At 41.5% G+C, this 27377-nt stretch overlaps 1 protein-coding gene across 9 annotated transcripts in view; it reads left to right on the forward strand.

Moving 5' to 3' along the window:
* myt1b (myelin transcription factor 1b) overlaps positions 1-27377 on the forward strand; it is a 139183-nt gene that overhangs the window by 107532 nt on the left and 4274 nt on the right. For 4 of the 9 annotated variants that reach the window (XM_085144858.1, XM_085144863.1, XM_085144865.1 and 1 more), the window contains 17 exons: positions 4636-4690; positions 6374-6404; positions 7494-7556; positions 9212-9573; positions 11013-12134; positions 14093-14227; positions 14641-14731; positions 14965-15081; positions 16731-16981; positions 18165-18352; positions 20379-20633; positions 21240-21394; positions 23786-23848; positions 24235-24303; positions 25840-25902; positions 26206-26286; positions 26867-27088. In XM_085144858.1, the coding sequence (XP_085000984.1) occupies positions 4636-4690; positions 6374-6404; positions 7494-7556; positions 9212-9573; positions 11013-12134; positions 14093-14227; positions 14641-14731; positions 14965-15081; positions 16731-16981; positions 18165-18352; positions 20379-20633; positions 21240-21394; positions 23786-23848; positions 24235-24303; positions 25840-25902; positions 26206-26286; positions 26867-27088 (3323 nt within the window). The remainder of the gene's footprint in view (positions 1-4635; positions 4691-6373; positions 6405-7493; positions 7557-9211; positions 9574-11012; positions 12135-14092; positions 14228-14640; positions 14732-14964; positions 15082-16730; positions 16982-18164; positions 18353-20378; positions 20634-21239; positions 21395-23785; positions 23849-24234; positions 24304-25839; positions 25903-26205; positions 26287-26866; positions 27089-27377) is intronic. The other 5 variants (XM_085144859.1, XM_085144861.1, XM_085144862.1 and 2 more) reach the window with 5 other exon arrangements.

The following is a 27377-nucleotide window of genomic DNA, read 5'->3' on the forward strand; positions in this document are numbered from 1 at the left end:
ATGTTCTTCTTATGAAATGCTGACACAAGCCTTCAATAAGATCATGTTATCAGTTATAGGGGACATTAGTCACTGATATTGCATTTGCTTTGACCCCAGGTGCTCCTGCAGCTCAGCACTTTGTCTTGCTGCCGTTTTGTCCTTTTGAAAAACTCCCGAGTCTCTTTAAAGCCCCTTTTTGTGCTCCTAGTAATTTTCTGCTTTGGAAGCTCTTTTGAAAAAGATGCTTTTGAAATAATTTTTACCTTAACTGGGTTTTAGTCTTTGAGGGGAAATACCTAGAAAATGTCATAATTCTAAGAATTCTACTTTCATCATTAAGACCAACTTTTAGTTTTTTTCTTTGCACTGCAAATGAGAGCGACAATTAGATGGAACGAGATGGAAGAGAGTTTGAAGGAGAGAGGAGCGGGGGTTGTTTCCCCCTGGGCCCAGTAAAAGTAGTTTTGCTTCCCCCCTGATGGCAAGGGTTCATCTAAAGTGATGACTTTTATTGATTTGGTTTGATTTCTGCTACTGAAGGAGTGACAGAGAGGAGGAGAAGAAAGATGTGCTGCTTTCAAACACTACATCACGTGAAGAGGCCTCTGCCACTTATGATACCTTCTTATTGTCTTTTTTGACTTGCAGTAGAGATAGATGAAACAGACTGAGCATTAGCACCGAAAAGATGTTTAGTTACAAACCTTGAAATCACTCGAGGATGACTCACACTGTAAATGGCAAACCTTTGACAGCAGCTGACCCATTATGCAGTCACACATGCTCAGTCTTCTCACGTGCTCCTTCCTCCCTGAATCATTAAAGTGAAGCTGTCAAGGGGCTCGACGTGCGACGGTCCAACATGGAGGCCGTGCAGAGGGAACTGTAGGCCCGCCTCTAATTGGCAGCTTCAGGTGATTTTTGGAGATGTCAGTCTTCTCTGTCAGTTGCAAACGCTTTCCTCCAACTCCTCTCCCTGTGTCGCAACCCCCCACCTTAACCCCCTCCTTTCCTCATCTACTCTTGTAAACCTGAAAATGAATAAAAGAGTCATTTATGTGCACCAGGGGACAGAGGATGACCTTCTCTCTGAAGTCATTGCCCCCAGCCAGCCATTTACATAGAGCTGTCAGAATGCAGAGCTGAGCTGAGGTCCTCCTGCACACAAAGAAGGACATAATTGATAATGTATAACACAGCCTGTAGGGAAGAGCCTTCCTCCTCCTCTTCCTCCACCTCTTCTTTTCTCCTTCTTCTGCTGCCACATTTCATCATTTCATACTAGTTAAACCCCACATCTCACACGCGCGCATATTGCCGCACACTCACAGCCTGACACACTATCTCCTTCTTTTTCATTCTCTGCCTTTCTCTGTTGTGCATAAGACATTGCTGGTACTGCGTAGGTCCACCTACATAGGTGCAATGTTCAAGGAGTCTAATTAAAAGAAAGCAAGGTAAAGGACAAGTTTTGAACATACCTTTAAAAAGGACCTTTTGAAAATGATTATAAAAATCAGGTGAATGCTTGCCTGGCTGCATCTGGATTCATTTGCAGTGACTTTGTGTTCATACAAATTTAATGAGCTGGAATTGAGAAAAAGGACAGGAAAGAGGGGAGAGCTCAGATGTGCTTACCTATTTAAATGTGCGTAGCTATGGTTACACAAACATGAAAGCAATGGGAGCCCTTTTCAGTCCAGGTTTTGATTCATCCAATGCCTATCAATATAGGGAGGAGGGAAAGAAAAGAGGGGGGAGAACTACAGGGGTAAGAGAATAGTATATCATCTTTTCATGAAGGAGGAATGTGTAGTTCAGTCTCATATGCACATATTCTGTATCGTATCTTCACAGACATCTTCTTTCCTTTCCAGTAAAACCCAGTCACATAAAACATGGATCACATAGATCTGTTTTCATATGTTAGCCTTTGATTCTTTGATGCATCTACTAAATCTCTTAATCACATTTAAGTATAACTTTACCTTTTGTAACTGAAAATCTAAATTGATTTAGAGGTTAAACATTTATTAGAAAGCTCTTTTTGTGTTTCATGTCTTCTATTTTTTCTCCAAATCGCTGCCTTGCAAACTGTCTGGCCACTCTGCTTCACTGGTAGAAAAAGTAATCATATCATATTGGTTAAGTAAAAGTAGCAATAAGAGCTGAAACGAGGAATTGATTTTTCAATTAGCCTCGTTGTTCAAAGGAAAAGGGGTCTGCAGCTGTTTTGATGACTGATTAATCTTTTCAGTCAATTTTCAAGCCAAATCAATTTCTTGTCATGTATGTTAGCAAACTTGGGTGTGGATAAATAAACAGTTTTAGTTTGACAGTTGGGGCTTTGGGAAAGCTATTTAATTAAATTATAGGTATGGGTGTTAATATTACAAGGTTATATGCTGTATCAGTAATAAAATCTAAAATACCAACAAGAAAAAGTTGTGTTCATACAAGTATACAAGCTGGTTATTATAAGCAAAATATATTTCTGCTCTACCACTTTTCTCTTTGAGGTATCGTACTATATGTCTTAACTTTTAGCTATTTTATCTCTTTAGCCATTACTTCTACCTAATATTTACATTCATTTTCAGATTCACTTATCTATTACTTTTACTTTTTTATTTAAAATACTGAGCTAAAGTTTTTAATGTTTAAGCTTGAGGGCTCACCTGGTTATTACAGTTTCTCAGCACATGCTGTTTAGCTGTTTTAATATTTGACATTCATTGCTATTGATAATATTAATTTGTGCTTAATATTTCAAATTAGACAAGCCATTCCACATTTTTTCTAAATCTAGTGGGGTTAGATGAACAGTATTCTCTTTGAGACAGAATGAGAAGGAGGAAAACCCCCCAAAAACAACAACTCCGAAACATGCAAGTGAAGTACAGGCAGCTTGCAAATCTATTTCTTATATTCCATGTCTGTATTTCCATTCTAACAAGTGCAGACAATTGAGTGTAAGGAAATGGATTTGAGCTATATGCAGGCAGGCACACACTTGTGTAGGCTAAAAGAGCATACACACATGACCGAGAAGTCATTACTGCACACTCATCCGCTCCTCTTCCCACACAGCACTGAGAGTGGAGCACAGAAGGAGTCAACTGCTCCCTTCAGGCAGGGCACAAAGCTGGTGTTTGTTGCATGACTTCTACACTAAGCGCTTGATCAAAAGAGCTGAAGCCAGAGTGGCAAGAGACAGTTTGTGTGTGTGTGTGTGTGTGTGTGGGTGCATGTGTGTGTGTGAGGGAAAGAGAGGGAAAGAGAGGGAGAGAGAGGAGCATAGGGCAAGGCAAGGCAGTGGATGCTTTCAGAGGAAGGGAGGGGCCTGTGCCTGCACCTGTACCTCCGGCCAAACACTAAACATTAATGAATGAAGTGCACCCTCTTCGGGAGACAGGGGGAAAGAAAAGCCCTTAACAAAAACAACAACAGCGTGTTTCATCCTCCTCTCATCCCTCTTTCCCTCCTTCTTTTCATAAGTAGTCTATTAGCAGGAAAGGGACATTGCCAAATAGAGAGAGGAGGAGAAAAAGACTACAAGAAACAGGGACCCCGTGTTTGAATCCCACTGTGGCTCTGCCAACTTGACTATAGAGAAGCAACAAAGCAGCTAAGTGGCTGGGCATGAAGAGGGGAGTACAGGCAACCGGGGGGATAAAAGGGTGGTAGACGAGCATAGGATGGAGGAAGAGTGAGAGAAAAAAAAGGGGTAGACCTGCGATTAAAAAAAAAAAATCTACCCAGAGTCCAGTAATCAAAGCTAATGGCTCCATTGTGTCTAAAAAGCATCTGATAGCTTTAGTGCATTGGGAGCAGTGTTCAGTTTGGAGAGGTAATGCTGAGGAGGTGTGGTCAGTGCGTGTGTGTGAGGTAGCAGGGTTAACACCTGCTCCTTTGTGCCTTAAAAGCTGAGCCAGGAGTTAGTGGCAGACCCAGCACACACACACACACACACACACACACACACACACACACACACACACACACACACACACACACACACACACACACACACACAAGTCCTCTTCTTAAAAGGGTTATTACAGTGGCTTTCTGGCTGCCTGTGTGTTTTTGCTTTATTATTATATTCAGCGTAGTTATGATTGTCAGTCCCTTTGCTTACAGGGGCCATGGCCCCTCTGCGTTCACCGCCTGTTGCCTCTCTACAGACTACAATCATGAGCACCACTCAGATGCAGGAAATTACAGGGGGAGTGATAAGAGGTGTGTGAGGGGTGAGGGTGGGGAGGGAGCTAAAACGTAGCTTGAACAACCAAGTTTGTTTTTTCTTTCTACACCATGCTACCCTTATAGTAGCCTAAACGAGACTGATGTTGGCCCTAGTGGGTTTTAAGGTTTTTAAAGCATACTAAGTGAGTGAGGTCGGGCGAGCAAAGGAGAATTAAAGATATGATCATCTCTTTGTGTCAGAGCTACCTTTGGTGTGTTTTAATGGGAACTTCCTGAGCGTGGGTTATTATAGTCGTTGTTTTGAAGGAAGACAAGTGCAATTAGCTGTAGATGTGTGGTGGAAAATAGTGAGAGCATTGAGAAATTACCTCTGATGGTTTCTTTCCCCCTCTCCTTCTCCTCTTCTTTGCTCTCTCTGCTCGTGCTTTCTCCTTTTCTTCACAGATGAGCGTAGAGGGTGACGATAAGCGAACTCGCACTCGGTCCAAGGGAATCAGAGGTGAGTGTCGGTCACTCAGGCCCAGTCTGCAACAGTTACATTTACAAACACTCCTTCACAGCCAAGCATCTTTTCTGCTTTTTGACAAGCGTGTGGGTTTGTGGACTCAGAATGTATGTTTGTCTGTACACACAAACATGAGTGACAAAGACGGTGAATAAAAAAAGGCCTCTGCGTGTCTTTACTCAGCAGTATGTACACACACTGCTCTCCAACATCAGAGCTTCTCTGTAGTATTGGCTGTAACACGTAACACGTGGAAATGTCTGCCCCAATATTAGCAAAGGCTAATTTGCTCCTCTAAGTAAATCTGTACATGTATGTGTTTACTGATTCCTCAAGTCTCTGCAACTCTGCTTTAAGGATGAACACCGTTCTCCCAAAACATATTTGGTGCTGTAATAATGGTGTTGGAGAGGTCTGTCTTAACACATTGCTCCAAATCCTACCATAGGTGTTCAGTTATGTCGACATCTGATAATCATTTTCATCCTCATTATAAACCATTCAAGTTGAGCCCTCATACCCAATGTATGACCCTTCTCTCTAAGGGCACAAACAATGAAAGGAAACCTTGTGGCTTTATGTGTACGTGCTAATGCCCACTGAACAGATCAGTAATATCGATGCATTACTTTTGAGTCATAACTCCTAGAATATCACAAAAACCACAGCCCTTGCTACTCCATATTTTTTTAGTCCACATTTGCAAAGCCAGTGTGTTTATGTGTACAAACACATGTAAATTTAATGTGCACTTGAATGAATGTGTAAATATCCATATTGATATGTGTGAGTTCCTTGGTGTGTTTGCATTTGCACGTGTGTTTGATGTTTAGAAACAAGACAGCAAAGCAACAGTTCACAGGGCGTTCAGAAGGCGTCCAGTCATTCCAACTGCATGATGAAAGACTGAGAAACTACGATGTTGCATGCGTGCACGCACACACACACAAACAAAAAAACTTGTGTGTGTATGCATGTGTGCATGTGTCTTAGTGCTCTTAGTGTATCTTGATACCCAGGCTATTTCTGACATGTGATTAATGCATGTGATATTGGAGGCCAAACTGAATTCTTCAGGATCCTATTGTTTTTTCATTTTGGCTTCAAATGAAAATAGGATATTTCTCCAAAAACTCGTTCTATCGCTCAACTCCCAATCGATGCCCACAGCCGGCAAGTGTGCGCGTGCTCTATGGGAGCAGAGCTTGATTTATGTTTTGAAGGCAATTACTATAAGTTGGCCCTGAATGAAGTGCTGTTTTCTCCTGATGAAGGCAGTTTTCCTTTTAATTTCTTTTCCCCAATTATGGTAACTAAAGTGTAACAATTAATCATGTTTTATTGCTGAAGTCTGCATATAACTGTCACTTTTTCTGAACGGTGCTGTGCAGTTTGGCTGATTTAGCCTTTCTGTTTGTGTGTGTGTGTCTTTTTTATGCAGCATGTTTGCTTTACTCTTGTTTGTTTTACATTTAGATGTGTATGTGTGAAGCCAGGAGCATGTAGGTGTGTTTTAGGATTTTTCGGCATGTGTGTGTGTCTAAGCCTCTATGAGGAATCCTTCTGGGATTCCTATGCATTTGTGATTTATTGATCTGAGTTTCTTTTAGCAGCGCGGCGTTCTGAACAGTTGTTCACCTTTGTTCTCTCTCTCCATGACCCCCCCCCCCCTTTCAGTTCCTATTGAGCTTGTAGGACAAGAGCTGAGGTAAGGAAACACCTTCATCTTTGTGCAAATCCCTTTCATAAAGTTCTTTTATATATCCCGCCAAACCCCCACCTCGTATCTCCCCCACCCTGGCACTCATACACTCACTAACGCTGCGTCTTTAGATGACGCTGTATATTATTCTTTTTCTATTACTCATTATCAGCACTTCTCAGTTTGTGGTCAGTGCCTCCAACAGGCTGCTATTGATTTCTTGCAGCCTATGAACACATACAGTACATCCAATGAAAAAGGTGTACGATCTTTTTGCAGTCTGATCAAAGGATGCAGCACAAGAAGAGAGGACTGTGAAGGGCTATTATTTAGTTTTTTCTCCCGCCCTTAGCTCCTCTCCATAGTTTCCCACTCAGGGACCAGCTTTCAGGGTCCACAAAAGCCAGTCATTGCCCTTCCTTGCCCTCCTTCCAAATGATTTTTTCATCCTCTCTCATTTTGTCACACTTCACCTCTGAGCATTCATCTCTACTCAGCACTCCAAAAAAATACTTGAGGTTTTGGCATTAAGAAAAAAAAAAGAGGCCAGAGAGTGGCTGATTTAAAATGCAAATGCAGCATTTTTTAATAAGTGAAATTAATAATAAGGATAATTGGAGTAATAAAGGGCAATTGCTGGGGGAAGTTAATGAGAATTGAAATGAGCCATCCTGAGGGGTCATAGCAACCTGAATCAAAGGAGGGAGAGAGAAAGAAAATAGAGTGAGCAAGAACTGATGATGATGACTGGTGAAGAGAGCAGAGCAGGGGAAATTACAGCAGGCCTCGGCTGATCCTTATCTCTCACAGTAACAGGATATAGGCCAGGGTTGATGTATGACAGAGAATATTATGTTTTCTCCTGCATGATGCCACCTGCATTCATGCATTATGTGTGTCTGGTAGAAGAGTGGGGACACGTGCGTTTGTGTGACACATGCGCTCAGATTGCATGTCTGTGCTTCACTTTATTTTGTTTGTCTTAATTGACCTTTTCTTTTTTATTTACTGCTTGTGTTTATCATTGCTACTGCACAGGGACTAAAATGCACCCGTGCCTTAAACATATCTCTAACCTCCATCCATCCCATCCAGCTGCCCCACCCCTGGATGCAATGGCTCTGGCCATATCAGTGGGAGATACTCACGACACAGAAGGTAGGGCAGATTAAAACCCCACCCTCTGTCTCTCTGTCCTTTGTCTCAGTCTTGTCTGTCCTCTCTGTTCTCTGTCCCATATCATCTGCTTTGTGCTTTTATTCGGCATTACTCGCTGTAATACTGAGCGTTAGACGAGAACATCAATACTACTTTTATATCTGTGCGCTAATCATGAAGCTCAAGCCAGCAGCTGGATTTCTAGCTTAGCATAAAGAATACAGATGAAATGTAAAAAAAATAAATTATTATTTAAAAAGCATAAAGAACAGAATTGAGTGAAATAGCTAGGTTCTAACTATAGGTAGCCATGGCTATATCCACCCAAATTCTTCAAAACAGCACTTTGGAACCACAGTTCAAAGTAGTGGTCTTGGGAGACTTTTGTCCTCACCGTGACAACAAGATTCCAAAATCTATCTCCTGGCATAAAACAGTGCTATTCACATTACAGACAAACAAATGATTTCTTGATTAATGAGCTTTAAAGATTCTTATCAACTTAATTACTTGTCTTTGGACACAGCCAGGCTAGACGTTTGTTAAGCTGAGGTAAGCTACATCTTTTAGTTTTGTAGTGTTAATAGTATGATGTTACTGAAGTCAAGTCATGAGCAAAATGGTCCTCTTTTGCAGTGCTAATGGAAAAGGATGTAGCAGAGAGTTCAGAAATCAAGATCAGGTTCAACAAAAGTGTTTTTGACAAGAGAAAAAGCACAGATTAGAGGGAAGTTGATTGAGGATACGTTTTTCTGCTTCATGTCCACATTTCCTGCTTTTACATCCCCCAGTCATAAAATGAATCTAGTTCTCCCACTCATTGCTATCCTTATAATTCCTTCTGATTATTTGTAAAATAAAGATAGAAATAGAAAAAATAGAAAAACCAAATGGTAAACTGCACAGCTTTTGGGGTTCCTCAGCACCAGTTTGATTCTTTGTTATTTAAATCGCAGATGGAGACAATGTGAATGACTTTTAAAGATACTTACTGAATCAGATTGCAAATAGAGCACATTCATTATGTTACATACCAGACTCCCACAGCATCTAAATCTAAACCTAAGTAATAAACCTTTCAGTGGGCAGTGGTGAAATGTGATTTCTTCAGGTGTTATTCCAGCCTCATTCCCCATCCCTCCATTCATCGTCTGTGTCGTTCGCCCTGGGAGATCCTGGGAGACTTGGGGCAGCTCACTGGCTTGTGACTCGTCTTTATTGAGGGGCAGATATTAGCTATCTGTTTACATGTGTATTTGTTCAGCAGGCAATTTTGAGATGCACTTTGTTTATAGATCATTCCTCAGACTCCCTCAGCGTCTCCCAGGTGAGCGTAAGAAGGAGTTTATTGGATTTCACCCTCTGCTGCATCGCCCGCCCGCCTCTCCATACGAGTTGTTCATTAAACGTTCCACTCAATTGGCTGAGATTGGTTGTGATATCTGAGTCAGCTAGCATGGCGCCCCCCTCAGGCGTGTTGATTCATACTGGAAAAAGCAGCTCCATCCTGTTTCATGTCAGAAAAACATCCTGCCTCCTTCTGCTGTGGTTCTGTTAGACGTGTTAGGTTGTTGTTTCACTTATAACCCAGCTTGATTTTCTTAATTTTGTTCTCTCCCTTTTCTTCTTGTCTTCTCCTTTTCCCCCATCACAAGCATTCTGGGTTGCCCAATAGCGAGAAAGCGCCGTCTAGATGAAGCAGAGGCAGAGCAGGAACAAGAACAGGAAACAGAACGGCCTGCCTCCAAGAGGAAGTCCCACCCCCTGAAACTAGCCCTAGATGAAGGTTTTAGTGCAGAGAGTGACGCAAGCAGTGAGGCTGAGGGCGATGGAGAGAAAACAGAAGGAGCCAAGGTAGAAGATGAAGTGGAGGAGACAGACACAGGTGTGGAGGAGGAGAGAGAGGAAATGACAGAACTCACACAGGACGGACAGACAAACGGTCGGGAGGAGAACACACAACAGAAAGAGAAGGAAGAGACGTATAAGAAGGAGGAGAACTTTGCAGCTGATGAAGGTATGAAACATAGCTTCTTGGTAACAAAGAGGGTTCAGTGAAAAATAACCACAGCATCAAAGGAGCACATATTCATCATGTACTTCAATACTGAAGCAGATTAAGGCCAAGATACCTGACTTTAATTGCTTGATGGGTTAAGCTCCCAAATTGGTTGATCGTACGATTCCCACTGGAGTGTCTTTTATTTAGACCCCACTCAGCTTCCTCACTACCTGCTTCTTCATTTGAGTCAGGACTACTATAATCAAGGAAGACTGGTATTTCCATTAGCAGAACTGATATATTTAATTGTATCGCTATGTTGGCTGTAGTCAGTGTTGGGAAAGTTACTTTTAAAATGTATTCCACTACAGATTACAGAATACATGCCCCAAAATGTATTTTGTAACGTATTCCGTTACGTTACTCTCATTGAGTAACGTAACGGAATACTTTGGATTACTTAATATATTATTATGCTGTTTTACAACTACATGATTGTACTATGCTGTGTGATTTATTACTATTACTGAAGGTTACTCACCATACCAATAGCAACTAGATTTTTAAATCTTAATATAAATGAGTAACAGTAGGTGGACATTAGGTAAGGCTGCACTTTTTGCAGCGATCTCGTATAGAAAACTATTCCTCGCTTATATAAAACAGGTCCACGGCTCCGAACCGTAGTAAAAGGACCTCTGGCTAATACGTTGGGTTCCGTTTCGGGCTCATATCCAAAAACTAGCTTTACTTTGTTGTCTGGGTCAACTTTGCTAGCGAGAGATAAAGAGAGGCATAGAAAGGCTGCTCCAACAGAACTTATTGTTTCAGAGGAAAACACGAACACAGTGTACAGTCAAGTCTTAATAGCTTACTTACAACTGGGCTTGTCAGACACTCTTTTTAGCTGCAGTGGTTATTATTATATTTACATGCTTCCATCTCCCATTTCTGGTCGGTGACAGCTCTACTTTTCCACTCTCCTTTTCTCCCCAACACTGGCTCTAGTGAGCAGCAGCAGCAGCAGATCTCCAGTCCAATAGAGAGCAGGTATCAGAGACAGTAGATGTGACTCTTTACCAATAATCATTTGCCAAACTCTTTGTTTGTATATATTTCAAAATTAGGAACTTCTTGTCTTCTTGTCCATTAGTCCATGAGACTCACTGATTGTGATAGATTTAGCCTTTAGAGAAAAGATGAAATCATGGCCACTAGGAGCACAAGGACTTTGTGAGTGTCTTTCTCTGTCAACAAACTGCTTTACAGCTACAGTTTTGTAACAGTAGGTTCTTTTTATGTCACATATATAAATATACACAGTGAAAGACTTAGCAGGCATAAAAGCGATACAAGTGAAGATAAAGATATTGCTGACAACAGCCTGAAGTCACTACGTGACTCATGTTTTCCTCTGTGTCACTGTTCTGACCTCTTCATCTTTGCTCCGATAGAGGAGGAGTGTGTGATCATCGAGCCTGAGCTCAGAGCAGCGGTACCTGCAGCTGAGGAGTGTCACTCTCCCTCACAGAGCACCGAGGAGGTGGCCAACTCTCTCCTCCACCTGGGCTGTGTCAACAACAACAATGCTCCAACTGTGGCCATTCAGCAGACTGTTGCTATGGAGACCGAGAAGGATGTCACATTGGCCATTACACAGGGTGAAGAAGTAAAGGAAGAGCAGGAGAAGGACACGAACGAGGGAGAAGAGGAAGATGAGGAGGTGGCACATGGAGTTCAAGCACTGAAGGAGTCATCTGCTCTGCAGCAGGAGGCAGCTGATGTGGAGGATGAGCAAGGGGAGCACGAAGATATGAGCAACCACATGAGCCCACAGCATCTGACTAAAAGTGACCAGTGTGAACAGTTCATAGGTAAAGACAATGAAAAAGAAAAGATAGTAGTGCCAATGCAGCAGAGGCAGGGCACTTCAGCAGATGAGGAGGAGCACTGGGATGTTTTGCCCATTTCTGATGTGCCAACTGCCATCCGCATCATCACCAGCACCGCAGCAGCTCAGGGAACACACAAGGCTGAAGACCACAGGGCCAGTCCTCTGGAGGACTACAACTCATGTGGGGCAAGTCCCTTTGAGAACAGAGCCAGTCCACAAGACAGCTCTCTTAAGGCTAGCTCAATTCAGAACTATAAGGCCAGCCCTCCTTTAAGCTACAGCTCCCACAGGGCCAGTCCACTGGAGGACTACTTTCCCATTCCCAGAGGGGAGAACTACAAAATCCACAAAGCTTCATCCTCAGCCTCTCCTGACATTATCGAGGTACGATCCGATAAGTCAGAGGACAAAGACTTTGACGATGTGGATGGAGATGACGAGCGCGATGATGAAGACAGCCTGTCGCAGCGCTCGGCAGTGACGGACGAGTCAGAGATGTTCGACATGACCCGAGGGAACCTGGGCCTGCTAGAGCAAGCCATTGCCCTGAAGGCAGAGCAGGTGAAGCCAGCAGGACCCAGAGAGCTGCTCCGCACACCAGATATCCACCACCAGCGGTACTTCACCATGGAGGACAGGCCCAAGCACCTGGACGTCATCCGCAAGAGCTATTTCAGCAAAGGTATGAATTAGTAACCAGGGGAGAACAGAGCTACAACATGTACTGAGAGGGTATTGTGAAAGTTGCCTGAGGGAGACAGCACATCAGCCACATTTAGTCCGTTTCTTTTTATATCTATATATTTGTTTTTTTAAAGCTATATTAGCTGCACATGGTATTATTCCTCATCCAACAATGTTTTATAGGTTTACGGGGAAAATTTACATTTTCCCCGTTCTATGAAATTTTTCTGAAAACCCCAACACAACTTCTATGTGATGCACTGAGCACGTCTTCTGCACCCACCTGTTTTTATTCACCTTAAAAACAGAATGGTCCTGTGTTCTTGTAAATCTTGGCATCACTTTGTGTCTGCCCACAGTTCATACAGTGGAAGAGCACCTATATGTCACAGGCTTTAAGTACTTTACTCTGAACAGAGCTGGACTGATAATCTACTGCAGTATGTTTCTCACAGGCTATAATGTGTGCAAAACAGTACGTAATCAAAGTAACTAAGTTTGACTAATACAATTCTTAGTGAAACTAGACCCAGATGTCATTAGCATTTGACAGGAAGAATCAGCTGGCACGTTTTCATCCAGGCCTTAAAAAAAGCCTAATGAACATTTGCTATTTTTGTTTAACCTCTACACAAACCAGCAGTTTTCTGCCGCAAATAAACCAAAAAGGCAAAAGAGGCAAGTGCCAGAATTTGACAGTTTTTTTGACACTTTTGTTAGGTTAGCTAGCTTTAAGGGGGCAGTTGCCCCCTGGCTTTATCCTTATATTAAAAATACAAGCCAAAGGTGCTCTTTCATTATTTTCTCTAATACTCTGCAAGACACCAAGTGCTTTTTTAAATACCACAACGATATAAGAGGAATACAACCAATAACGGAGCACACAGAAAATGATGTTCTGAAGTTTTGGCAAATGGGCTAAATGTTATGTTGGGAGCAGAGGGTACAAATAAACACAGTGTACCAAATAAGAGATGAGTCACAGAGCTCTGTTTGGATCCTCCCTTTTCTATTGTAATGGGGTTGAAGTGGTTCCAGCTGAATAGACTTCCATGAAGAGCTGGGAGGAAGTACTCAAAGAGGGAGCGAGAAGGGATGACAGCATGTGAGAGAGCACAGGAGAGACAACAACATATCAACAGAGAAAAAGGAGGAGTGCAGGTTGTTCCACAGTCAGCCATGGAGTGTTTGTTTACATGCTACGTGTGTTCGGGCCTTGTATTACACAGTTGGCACGCTGCCCGCTTGTCATGCTTCTCACAGTATAGCAGCAGTGTGATTACATGCCCGGTAGTGCTGCCCTCTCCTTGGCCTTAACTCCCTCCTGCGGTGACGTTCCTGTTCTGCTCGACGCTAATTAGGAGATGCGTGTCTCGTTAACATTCAATTTGAAGGCCAATAGAGCATCACACCATCCTCTTGCACCCTTCTCCTCTCTCCAGTGCCACTGATACTGCCTGGCCTGCCTCCAATAGGAGAGGGGAGGAGCAGGCATCTTTAATTATCTGTAAATTATACAGTGGTGCGAATTTCTTCTGATGTATTGTAAGGTGCTGCTTTGTCCAAGATCTAAACAAGGTCTTTGAAAGTGTTGTGCAAATGTAGCCATGGGGGGGATTATCCAGCTCAACAGGATAAGATGGTGTAGTTTATCATTTTTATAGTATTTTATCTTTAAAAGTATTTAAATAAACATTTAGACAAATGCATGGAATACCTGGTGTATTTACAGGCATGTATAAGCCATGAGTCGAGGGATACAGATGGTGTGGGTTTTGTGCAGATGTTGGGAATATGTCTGGATTTCATGCTCAGCCAAGCACACTGTCTGATGACATTAACCACTTGCTTTTGTGCACCTTATTCGTCCCACCTTCCCCTTTCCTTTTACTTGGCCTTCCATCTTCCTGTCCTCCTTACCTTTTTCTTCTACGTTCCTATCCAACTCTGACCCAGAGAGCAGCAGGCCAGAGAAGAGGGAGAACAAGTGTCCCACACCGGGATGTGATGGCACTGGTCACGTGACCGGTCTTTACCCCCACCACCGCAGCCTGTCAGGCTGTCCGCACAAGGACAGGATCCCCCCAGAGAGTGAGGTTTTGTTGTTGTTCTTTGTTATTCCAGCTGCTTAGCATAAAAAAAATAGTTAAACAGTGTAATTGTTGTGCCATGAGGTTTTCTGAGGTCTCGGGAGCCACCGATTCCATGATTTGGTATATATGTTTGGAAGAAACCAGTCCTTTGATTTGCATTGGTCAAATGCTGTGAAATTCAGTCAAAGAAATGCCCTCAAATATGTAATTTAATTCTAATTTTATTTTATTATTGGGAATTTTGGGGTTATACAATACAGTCTGTGCAGCTGTGTATTCAAATCTATTTTTGCAGGAAGACCAAAAATATTAATATGAGAAATAAAAACAAATTTAATAATAAGCAAATCCCACTTCAGTGATTTTCATTTTCTGAGTTTTCTCTGATCACGTGATTGTGCATCTTGTCAGTTCTTGCCATGCATGAAAACGTGCTGAAGTGTCCGACTCCTGGCTGCACAGGTCAGGGCCACGTCAACAGCAACCGAAACACACACCGCAGGTATATTTATATACATTGCACCTTTATACTGTATATCTATATATGAAAGTTGTTTGTGTGTGTGTGTGTGTGTGTGTGTGTGTGTGTGCAGGTTAGAGTGTTGTGCAAGCTCGTATATTCATGTATGCAGGGCAGCAATTGTGTCAGCCCACATCAGTACTGTGATGTAGATTTACACAGTCAGCAGTATGTACTTGTAATATTCATCTGCTTTGCTTCCTTTATCCCTGCAGTCTTTCTGGTTGTCCCATCGCTGCTGCAGAGAAGCTGTCTAAGAGCCACGATAAGCAGCATCTCTCTCAGTCAGGGAGCGAGCACCTCAAAGGAAGTCCCAATGACAGAGTGCTGAGGTGGGTCATCAAAAAAGTGCAAACTCACAGTTCAGGTTTTTTCTGCTTTATTACATTACATACTGTAGATATGGAGCCCTAATGCCCTCACGAGAGGTCAGTTATACAAACCTGGCAGTTATTGACTTTATCTATTTGATAATTTAATTACAAGTTATATGCATAGAAGGGAGCTTTTTGATTCCTATATTGATTAAAATTTTGTAATTAACTGTATTAACGTTGCACAGTTAAGGTTTATGTGGCAAAAAAATTCATGCCTTTTGTCCTTTTCCAAAGCCCATCATAGATGACACAATGAATAGCAGAAACTAAGATAGACTGGGCTCAGTGACCCTTTCACCTACATAAAAGCTGTCTCCTCCAATCCAAACCCCTCACAGCTGAGTCCTTGTCAAGGTTAGCCACTTTACTGCTGAGCCACATTGAAACCGCAGAGAGAATCCTGACCTTGGTTACGGTACCCTGCATGAAAGGTGGAGCCTGGCCTCTGAACGGCTCAATAATAACAAGAAAGTCTTGAAACATCCTGCCTGGCAGGCTAATCATTACTGTCACCTCACATGCTAAGATCTCTTTATCTACATTCATCTCACCCGACCGGCCAGATCCCGGCCAAAAGAATGATAATTAGTGCAAAGCAGACACTGGTATTATGCTGTCTGTGCTCTTCCTCATTGGTATTTTAATTAATAATGCAACCGATAAGCTAATTATGCAAGTTATAGGGGCATTGTGGGGGGATAGGAAAAATAATTGCTTTCCTTGAGGAAAACCTCATCAGTGGTTGGACAAAGCATCGAGTATTAAAACATAATAAGGCCTGCTTTGTTTTTCTGTTTTAGATTGTTATTCAAATGAGCTTCCTTGTCTCTTATATGTGGAGCTGCAGAATTCTTCATTTTAATGGAACGATGTTGAATTAATAAAATGGAAAAAAGTCACCTGTGATCAGTTGTAGCTCTGCTTTGCACACTTATTATTAGTGGGCTTCTATGTGATGGCCACCCCAGCTGCAGCAGTATGACTACAGGCCAGGTTTTGTAGACTATTAATGAAAAACACTGAGGAAAGGCTTCGGTGCAGAGGAGAATAAATAGGGCTGGGCCAAAGTGGGTGGAGGGCTTGGATAAGATGGTTAGGGGATGCAAAAAAAAAAAAAAAATGAGTAAGGTCACTTTGTTCCTCATGGTTCTATACCCCCAACCTACCCCTCCTCTGTCTCTCCTCTTTCACCACTCCCCCTTCTTTGGTTTCTAGTCTTCTCTTCTTCCCCTTCTCTCTTCTTTCTCACTCCCCACGCCCTTCCACCTCCCCCTGGTCTATCAGTGGATTTACGCCAACAGGTCTGACAAAAGCCCGGGCTCTCCAGAAAACGAGAGGGCTTAAAGCTCATAAATTCCGTGCTGTACAACATGCAAATGTGCCCTCTGCTGATAAGAGAGCTTTTAATCCTGCTGCACTCCCGCTAAGTACACCATTGCTCCTGTCTTCACTCTTTCTGTTTCATTCTACCTTTTTCTCTCATTCTTTTATTCTCTTTTTCTTCCCCCGTTTTGCTTTTGTGTGTGTGTGTCTTTTTATTGCATCAATCCTCTTTTTATTTCTCATCTCTTGTTTCTGCTTTTATTTTTGTCTTTAATCCCCAGCCCCACCCTGACGTCCTCTCCCTCTCCCCCCTGCAGACCCATGTGTTTTGTGAAGCAGCTAGAGGTGCCCCAGTATGGGAGCTACAGGCCCAACATGGCACCTTCCACACCTCGTGCCAACTTGGCCAAGGAGCTGGAGAAGTACTCCAAGGTGTCCTTCGATTATGCAAGCTTCGATGCTCAAGTGTTCGGGAAGCGCACGCTTGCTCCAAAGATGCCCACCAGCGAAACCTCACCTAAAGCCTTCAAAAGTAAGCGGGAACCTCGGGCTTCTTCTCTATCATGCATATTTATTTATTTGTTTTTCTATAAGGCAAACCTGTGGCTAGGTTACAGCAGCCAGATTCACTGTGAGTTGGAGTCTTTGGTCAAAGCCATGTGAGCCACACAGAAAACTGAAGATCTGGGCCACGTTATTTACTAACCATTCACTCATTGCTATGTGAGATAGTGTGATATGTTCATTTGTGCTAATTCTTGCTCTCAGTGCTGGCCTTTCTAAGGCTCTTGAAAATGTTACTCCAGCATGGCTCTTTGGCTGACTTTTATTCTTCAAAATGAGTGAAAAGAAGAGAGAGACAAATTTGTTCAAATTTGAGTTACTGTTTCACTCAGTTTGCCATTTCTGTCCTGTCTGCATGCATAGCAGTGGCTGTGACTCAGTGGTGTGTGGTGACTTTTACAGAAAGGCAAGCAGAGACAATTGCCACACACAAACGAAAACATCTTCCTCTGCTATTTAACTTTATAACAAGATAAATTGGATCAGATTAAAATGTGCCATTTGTGCTGTCTGTCTGCACTCTGCGTGGACGTATTCTGCACTCCTTCATGGCTGAAGAATGGTAGCTGAATAAATATCTGCTGTTTTACCAAATGACAATGACAAGTGGTGGATACTCCTTTAAGAAAAGAAGCAATAAAACCCAGTGAACGCACCTCAGTACACATAAAACTGCATTATTGGAAAACTGTGCATGAAGTAGCAAATTAAAAGATTATTATTCTGCAGAAAAATGTTCCTCGTCAGTATTGGATGGTTTAATATTACTTCTGCATATTTTTAAGGTTGAGCTCATTTTAAGTACTTTTCTATCTGTTTAATGTCTTGCATCATATTCTATAAATCATATGTTTGTATTGGCTGTCCTGTGAGGAAGATGTATTTCTGAAAAATACAGAAACGTAAGATGATTGATTGATTGATGATTGATCTTTATTTAATATATATTGAAATATATTAATTTAAAAGAAATCAGCTAAATTAAAATGCTTCAGCAGTGTGGGGCAGAAAATAATCATGAAAAATGAAGGTAGAGTGTTAGCAAAACACAAAGGTTCTCTTGAGCGCACATATTTTTTCAATCCCCTTTTGTTTTAGTACTTTCCCAGAATATCAGCCAATTTGGGATTTGTGCCTTTGTCTCCCTGCAGCTAAGCCGTCATTCCCCAAGTCATCATCACCTAGTCTCAGCCTCCACGGTTATGGGAAAAGCTCCTCATTGGCCTACGACTACGCCCATGATGCCGAAGCTGCTCACATGGCTGCCACTGCCATCCTTAACCTGTCTACTCGCTGCTGGGAGAAACCTGAGAACCTTAGCACCAAACCCCAAAACAAGGTAAACCCACCATTTTTTCAAATGTTTTTTTTCCCAGTCATTATAAAGGAGCACAGTTGGAATGAAAACAGCACAGTCGGTTTCATCATCACTTGGTAGTTCTTCGATGATCAAAAATGTACTCAATTTGAAGGAAGTCAAGTACAGATGGTTTTACTGTCGTAAAGTACTGCCTTGTTCTTCTCTGCAAAACACTTAGAGAAAGATTTTATTATCTGATTGTAGTGCAGATGAAACATTGCAGGCCACAGCTGGTAAGATGAGAGGAGATAGCAGTGGGTGTGCCTTTTCCACCCCTCTTCTCTCCTCTCCTCTCGCTCATTTTTTTTCTCCATTAACTCTGCATGAATATATCATCAGGAGGCATTGGTTTACAGCAACAGGATGGTGTTGAGATTCAGTTGCATCACCTCTCCCATCCTCTTTCATCGTTTCATCCCTCCATCCCACACACTTTTCATGTTGTTATTGAATTTGGCTGACTGCCAGTTGCCTGGATTACTTTTTCACCAGGTAGCCTTTTTTCATTATCTGCTGGACGGATCTCCCACTCTCTTTCTATCATTTTCTTTCTCACATGTCCTTTTACCCTCTTTCTCTCTTCCTCCCTAAGCAAGCCTCCCTGTTCCTCGCTCGTTCCCTATCTATACTTCTGTTTCTCACTCCCTCACTTCCTTTCTCTTTTCTGTGCACAGGAGGTGTAATAGGAGCTCCACTTTCCCCCATATTGTGATTTTTAAAAGCCTTTTTGCTTCACAGAGGAGAGAAAGTGACTGCTTCATCATTTTTTGATTTCTGACATGCTTTTAGGAAGATAAAAAGTGAAAATTAATGTCTCTGGCAGCAAAGCAGAGCAAGGTGTTCAGCAAGGCACAGATCCAAGAGCATGCCTTAGCTGCGCAGATCAACTGGGGACTGATCTGGAATCAGAGTTGGAGCCAGTTGAAATCCAATATTGAAACACTGGAACACTGAGCTCATCAACCTGGGACATTTCTGGGAACTGTTCCCATTTTCTCTCCTCTTCTCCTAACCCTTTGAATTTTCTGGCCCTTGACCAGCCCATATGAGCACCATTTTACATGAATGCTGAAAACATTGCTCTTTTCACCCTTCTGTTTCTCTTCACCTGCCAGAACTATAATAAAGCATGGAGAGATGGAGCACAGTGTTCGTGCTGTTGGCACCAGAGTACATTAGATATCATGACTAACATGCTTAGGCGATGAGGCTGGTGTTCTGAACTTGAGTGTGTAGTGCTCTGAAAGAGGCCGTCACTCTGGTGCATGACTGTGAAAATGCTTGTTTGATACAGGCTCGAGGGCAGTTTTACAAGCAGGTGGAGAAGCGAAAGCAACATTTCTCCACATGAAAGTTCAGTTTTTATTTAGAATATATGAAATTAGAATTCAGGCAGATATGTAGCGCTGCATCAGAATCTGCTCAAGAGGGTAATTAAAATAATCCCAATCATCATCACACAGGACTGCCTCACATATACAGTGAAGTGCACCAGAGGAGACTGCATTAGTTATTCACATTTGAGAATACTTAATTAGATGTATTAGTTAGCTGTGTTTCTCCATTAATTTTCTCCCAGATTATGCACTGAACTCCAAAGTTTTTAACAGAAAAAAAGCATAATTGCATTCATATACAGAGTGAGCTGCAATAAAAAAATATATTTTAAAACTCAAGTTTCAAACAGGGCAAAAGTTTCAAATAATGACATGAATGTGTGTAAGACTAAGCTCTGTATGCCCAAAGCTCAATTAAATTCTACTGTAATGGTATCTCAGTGCAGATTTCAGCAGATAGTCTTCTATTTCGTGTGTAGTATACCCTCAAAGTGGGCATATGGGGATATTATTATTCATTATTCATTTAGTTACTTCACTGTCACTTGTCTAAAATTATTTATTTGTTGAAGTCTCAAATTGGGGCTCTACAACTGAAAATTACAAGGATACTTATAAGCAGGTAATAACGTAGGCTCAGCTATAAATTCCTGTTGCATTGTCTCCAGGAAATGGACATTGAAGTGGATGAGAACGGCACCTTGGACCTGAGCATGAAAAAACCCATTAAACGAGAGGGAAGTCTGTCTGGGACGAGCCCCGGCGTTCGGTCTCCAGACCCTTCCTCCTCCTCTTCCTCGCTGCATCATGGTGGAAACAGCGGGATGACATCACCAAGCATACACACCTACAAGCAGGAGGACTGGGAGGGACCTCTGGATTACACCAAACCTAACCGTCAAAGAGAGGAGGAAATGGACGAGGTCAGTACAATTAGACAGAACAAAAGTACGAGCTCCAAACACGGTGCATTTCCTCAGATGTTACTCACAGAGGAGATATTGCGACATAAATAACAACAGACAAAATTCCCCCTAAGCCTTTTGAATGAAAAACTCTTAATTGTTTACATCACTTTGTCTTTGTGTAATTCCCTTTTCTTATTCCCTGTTCCCTTTTCCTCTTTGTATTATTCATTTATTTCACTGAAATGTGTGAGTTACTGTACAGTTAAAACATTGCACTGTGTAACAGAGGTAGTGTGTCAGGTGCATTGCACCATCCTGGATATGGCATATGCTAATTTTTACTCCTTTGAACTTTTTCAAAAGAAATATAAAGGGCCTTGAATGTTAATTTTTTATGAGGACACTCTGCATTTGGAAACATCACTTGTCTGCAAAAGAATAAAAGAGGATTGTGTGCACATGGTGTTTGCAAAGTTTCTTTGCTTGCATTCAGATATACAATAGCAAACTATTACCTGGAAGCAGATATTTAAAAAAACTAAATTCAGATAATAGGTCAAGCCACAATTTAAAGAGCAAAAGGCCTGCAGTGGATTTACCAGTGTGTTAATCACTTTTCAGATGGAGCATACCGGCCAGTCGTACGTCTCATCTGAACCAGAAGACTGTGACATGATGCAGGATTGCCTAGAGGAGAGGAAATACCCAGGAGAGGTCACAACCCCGAGCTTCAAGGTCAAATTTCAGCCCAAAGATAGCAAGAAGGAGTTGCTCTCGTAAGTAATAAGGCAATGAGTTAGAAGTCATTCTTATATCCTGATGGGTAACAAGATTATATGTGCTTAATTACATCCAACCCAGGTTAAGAAATAATCATAAAAAACTAATTTAAAGGAAATAGAAGAACAAGATTTTATTAGACATGATGTTGAGATTTGGCTAAAAAATGAAAAAGTTTTCTCTTTATGTTAGTAGAGGGAATCGATACATACCCAACAATATCATAATATCTCAACTGAACTCAAGGTTAATTCAATTCAATTCACTTTTATTTATACGACAACAGTCACCTCAAGATGCTTTACATTGTAAGGTAGACCCTACTTTAATACATACAGAGGAAAAACCCCAACAATCATTAGACCCCCTATGAGCAAGCACTTTGCAACAGTGGGAAGGAAAAACTCCCTTTTAACAGGAAGAAACCTCCGGCAGAATCAGGCTCAGGGAGGGGCGGGGCCATCTGCAGCAAACGGTTGGGGAGAGAAAAGGGAGACAGGATGAAATACATGCTCTGGAAGAGAGCCACAGATTAATAACAAGTATGATTCAATGCAGAGAGGTCTATTAACACATAGTGAGTGAGAAAGGTGACTGAGGAAGACATACTCAATGCATCATAATTGCAGCATAACTAAGGGAAGAGTCAGGGTTCAGTTACAGTATTACTGTGATTTTTAACATTTTGCATCCTGATTACTGAAATAACATATACTGTCATTTATCACCTTTTTAAAACTACAAAATATTCCCTCAAATTTACACTTTGTCAATATCTGTTTTATTCAATATGTTTTTTCTTTTTGCAGCAAAACAACACTGTCACTAAAACCTGCCATAAATTGTGTTATAAGAGTCAGTCTGCTATCAGTCTGCTACCAGTTTGCAGTTGAATGAGGTCAAGTTGGCAATTACATGAAATCTGTTTTTGATAAAACAGCAGTTAACTGTGATAAATCACATATCCATTTGCTGTCTAAATAGACAGAAATTCACATTTAACTGTAATGTTTGTGCTCAGCAATCTTTCTGTTTCATAGGAATATAACCAGAACAAAACCAGAGTCGAGGCCCCTCACGTTGTGTTCATTGATAGACTCATTCAGACCGATAGCAACATGCTGGCAATCTGTCTGAATTTATAAATGTATACATTTGATAGCAGTTATTTGCAAATCTTTGACAATCTCTCTGAGAGTGATTGCAGACTGCTTGTAGAAATGTAGCCTCCTATCAGGCAACCTGTGCAATCCAATCACCTTGCAATCAACACCCTCAAGCCACCACCGTGAGTTGCAACTGATCACCAAACGTGACAAAATTCACTATAGTCACAAGTCACTGATCTTTTTTGTAGATGCACAAAGGTTGATGTTGTATTTTTACTCGTGTGGCTAAAACCATAAACTTGCACTTCATTATGAGGTAGCTTTGTCAAGCTAAGTGGTGGTTTTTGGTTTTAACATATCTTCACATTTAATCAGCACTCTTGTTCATAGTGCTCCCATGGTATTTTAATTAATTTCATAAAAAATATCAATGTTTAGTGTTCCTATATTGATACTGTGCTGTAGTGATTTTTTTGCCATCCCTACAGTTCAGTACAAAGATCAGTGAAAAGGGATGTAGAAAAAGACGTCCTTTTAGTTCTAAATAAAAGTTAAAGAAGAGATTTCTGTTGACTAGCAGAACTTTCTCATGTTGAGCCAGTAATACTCACCACTATACCACCGTTCTGACTGTCCAGAGGCTCGCACAAAAAAGCTTGCAATTTATATATATATATATATATATATATATATATATATATATATATATATAAAAATTTATATACATATAGAGAGAGAATGTTGCGTGATAGTCTGGCCACAATCCTTTGTTAATAAATTATTAAAGTTAGAACACACAGACACATGCATTTGCTCTGGAAAAAAACAAACAACCTGCTCGGTGTGATGTAGAAATCTACTAAACATTGACTCTTGAACCACATGTAACCCTGTTTTAGCATGTACCATCCTGAAAAGATGACTTTTCATATTGCAATTTTCAACCACATCTAGATGTTCTGTGGATGTGAGTTTAAGGCCATGACCAGCCAACCGAGATAAAAAACATCCCTGAACGTCTGGTGCTTTGTGAGAAGGGTAGTGACACTCTGATCGTTCCATCAGAGTGTGTACAAATGTACTACCCCCAGGTATTTATAGGAACCTTACAACTAACGACCTTCTATGTAAACTCTATGTACATATTTGCCGTGAATATAGACAGGTGTCAGCCTCAGCCTGTTTTTCCTTTATAAAAAATAACTTTGTACATCTAATCCCTAAAGTTGTCGCTCTCTCCTTCTGCCACTGCTAACTGCGTGTCTGTCCCCTCTGCAGGTGTCCAACACCTGGCTGTGATGGCAGCGGCCACATCACTGGGAACTATGCGTCGCATCGCAGGTATGTAGGCTTATTCGGGCGCTAGTGTGCACTGCTGCTTTCTATATAAGCTTGTACATGAAATGTTAGATCTACTGAGACTCTCCCTCTGCTTCTCACTCCAAAGCCGGCACACCGAGACTAATTCAAACATTTTATTTGATCCTGACATGCCAGAGGCAATAATGTAGCGTGAGCCCAGGAAGCAAAGACGGTCATTGACTTTGATATGCATCAGTAATTTACTTCTTGCTGTCTGTCCTCTTCTTGCTAAATGACCTTGGTATGCCTTGCATTCTTGATTTCCCTTTACTCACATCTTTCTCCTCTCTCCTTTCAACCCCCTCTCACCCCTTGCTTCCCCCCTTTTCGTCCTTCTCTTCCCCTGCCTGTCTTTTCTCTCTCAGTCTGTCTGGGTGTCCTCTCGCTGATAAGAGCCTTCGGTCCCTCATGGCGGCCCACACCCCTGAACTCAAGTATGTCTGCTCTACACCTTTACTGCCTTTTCGCTGCCACTTCAGCTCATTGCTACTGACACTGTCCAGCACCACAGCACTTCATTCTGCTGACGTTAACTTATCTATTGTTGCTGGCTGCTTTCTGTGCTACCGCTGCATCTGTCATGGTGGTTTTTCCTATGTCTGTGCTTGCTTTCACTTCAATTACTTCATGTAAATGTGAATGAAACTTACAAAGGCTTTTCACAGCTCAACATGTACAGATACCGGGTGTGTTCGAATGGCAACGAGCCTGGAAAGCTAGAATAACTATAGCACGGTGAAATCAGACCTTACAATACAATACAAAATGCAAATTATCAATGTAATTGATAAATACTGAAACAAGTAATAAATCAATTATAACACAGTTATACAATTATACACAGGTAAGCTGAAAAACAGCTGACAAATATTTTAAAAAAAAAATTGTAGATCTATAAAATCCTAAAATCCGTTGTAATACAAATATAAGGTGTAAATGGCTGGCCAGGATTGGGATGATATGTGTTCAATGATGATCACTAAGAACTAAACCAGAGTCCAGAGAGAGTTTTTTGTGTGCGTATCAGAAAGGAGGGAACTGAAGCCTAGAAGGGCAAAAAAGCATTTTGACCATGTGCCTTATTTGAAAGATAGGACTAGACAAGATCTTTGGTGTTTGACTGAAATAGTCACTTAGATGAGCTACGGAAAAGACATTTCTCCCACTGAAAACACTATTAACAGAAGCAACTTCTTGGTCATTACAATTACATTTATATAGCACCACTTCACAGCAAGTGTTCATTATTATTGTAAAGTAAAGACAACAACAATAATAATAATAATGAAAGATTAGACAGAGAACCTCAAAGATCAGACAACTATGTGTAAGCACAAACAGTGGGGAAGAAGAATTCCCTTTTAACATGAAGACGCCTCGGGCAGACCCGGTCTGAAGGGGCGAGTCGAAAGAGAAGAGAGAAAAGAGGGGCGTTGATGTGTGGTTCTGAAACTATACTCTTCCATGTTAGCAGATTAGGTCACTTTTAGAATGAAAGTTGGATTGCAATGATTTCTGATTTTGTGAGGCGCAGTTGAGAAAGCTGTGTGCCATTCATGAGCTAACGGTACCAAGGGAGTCTAAAACAACAGCTAGACTTTTAGTGTCTCAAAGTTTCAAGGGTGGGTGAATCTGGGAGACACCTCTCTCAGCCCCTCCCTCAGCTTGGTTCTGCCAGAGGTTTCTTCCTGTTAAAAGGGAGTTTTTCCTTCTCACTGTTGCCAAAGTGTTTGCACACAGTGGGCCATCTGATTGATGTGGTTTTGCTGTATTGCTGTAGGGCCTTACAATATTAAGGGCCTTGAGGTGACTATTGTTGTGATTTGGCAGTATATCAATAAAACGGAACTGAATTGAATATACACATTGTGATCATTTGTTTAAGATTAAGCAGATAAATAGTAAACCTCAGTTTTCCCTGTGTTAATTTTTTCTGCCTAACTTTGAACATTGCTTTGTTTTTTCCCTAGATGCCCCACTCCCGGATGTGACGGCTCAGGTCACATCACAGGAAACTATGCCTCACACAGAAGGTAACAGAACACAAATGCGCGTGCACACACACACACACACACACACACATACACAAACATACATATGTATAGCCAGTCAGAGAGGCCTAGCGACAGTTCACGATAGATTAGACAGGCACCACATACACATAATCCTATTTTCATCCATATTAGGCGTTTTCAATGGATTTGGTTGTCATTTGGTTGAAGAACCTCTGTAAAATTATTCTTCCTTACCATGTTCTCTTCCTTTATTAAGTAATCACTTCACCAGACCTTTTCTTTCCAGCCCTATGTTATCAACTCCATACTTTCTGTTTTCAGTCTCTCTGGGTGCCCGCGTGCCAAGAAAAGTGGAATTAAAACTCCTGCCAAGGACAACCAGGAGGACTCCGAGCTTTTAAAGTTCGTACCGCTCAGAAAGTCATAACGTCTGCTTTTAGCATGACTGACGGTAAAACTAAAATGCAATAAAGGAAAGAGAGAGCGAGAGAGAGAGAGACAGAGAAAGAAAGAGAGGAAAGTCACTGTGAATCATATGCAGAGGTAGTGATCTGTCCCCGTAATCAACTTACTCATGGGAAAATACACTTACTGCAGATACTGATTCTGAATATAATTCATGGTAGACTATTGCAGAGTACATTGTTATTACATAAGAAATACATGGGCTTCATATTGCACACAAAACTGTTAATATAACAGTATGTGGGGAAAGCATGTACCAAATTGTAATAGCTCATTTGTCAGCAATATCTTGCATTGTAATAATATGTCCAATACAGAATTTAGCAAAACTGCTAAAAACCTTTCAGTTTTTAAGATAAGAATTATCTTCGTTTTCGCTTTACTTTCATTTTTGCATTCTCCTTGTCTAACCTTTGTGCCCCGTCATTCTCTTTCTTTCCGTATCTGCTTCCTATCTTCCATACTTTTTCTTCTCCTTCTCCTCTCTTCTTCTTCTTACCACCTCTGCTCTCTGCAGATGTCCGGTGCCGGGCTGTGACAGCCTGGGCCACATCAGTGGAAAGTACGCCACACATCGTAGCGCTTACGGGTGCCCACTGGCGGCCCGTAGACAAAAGGAGGGTCTTCTGAATGGCACGCCATTCAACTGGAAGGCCTTCAAGACAGAGGGTCCAACCTGCCCCACCCCAGGTTGTGATGGCTCTGGACATGCTAACGGAAGTTTCCTCACACACCGCAGGTAAGCTTAGGCTTTGATCAGTATCTTCAAATTTGAAACAAATCGATTAAATGAGGAATTCAGATTTTATAAAATGCAGCCAACGGCTAAGTATCTCTGAATCTCTCTTTTTTAATGTGTGGATATTTTAGTTATTTAGTTATCTCTTTTAAAAATTTGTTACAAATGCTAAAATGTAAAGCTTCAGTTTGATACTATATTTTTAAATTGCTATGTCTGACCAAAAAAATTATACGCAAATCTCTGTAAACACCCCATAAGTTGGTCATTTTCAACTTTAAACTGATCT

This window comes from Neolamprologus multifasciatus, chromosome 20, assembly GCF_963576455.1.
Source record: "Neolamprologus multifasciatus chromosome 20, fNeoMul1.2, whole genome shotgun sequence".
Taxonomy (NCBI): domain Eukaryota; kingdom Metazoa; phylum Chordata; class Actinopteri; order Cichliformes; family Cichlidae; genus Neolamprologus; species Neolamprologus multifasciatus.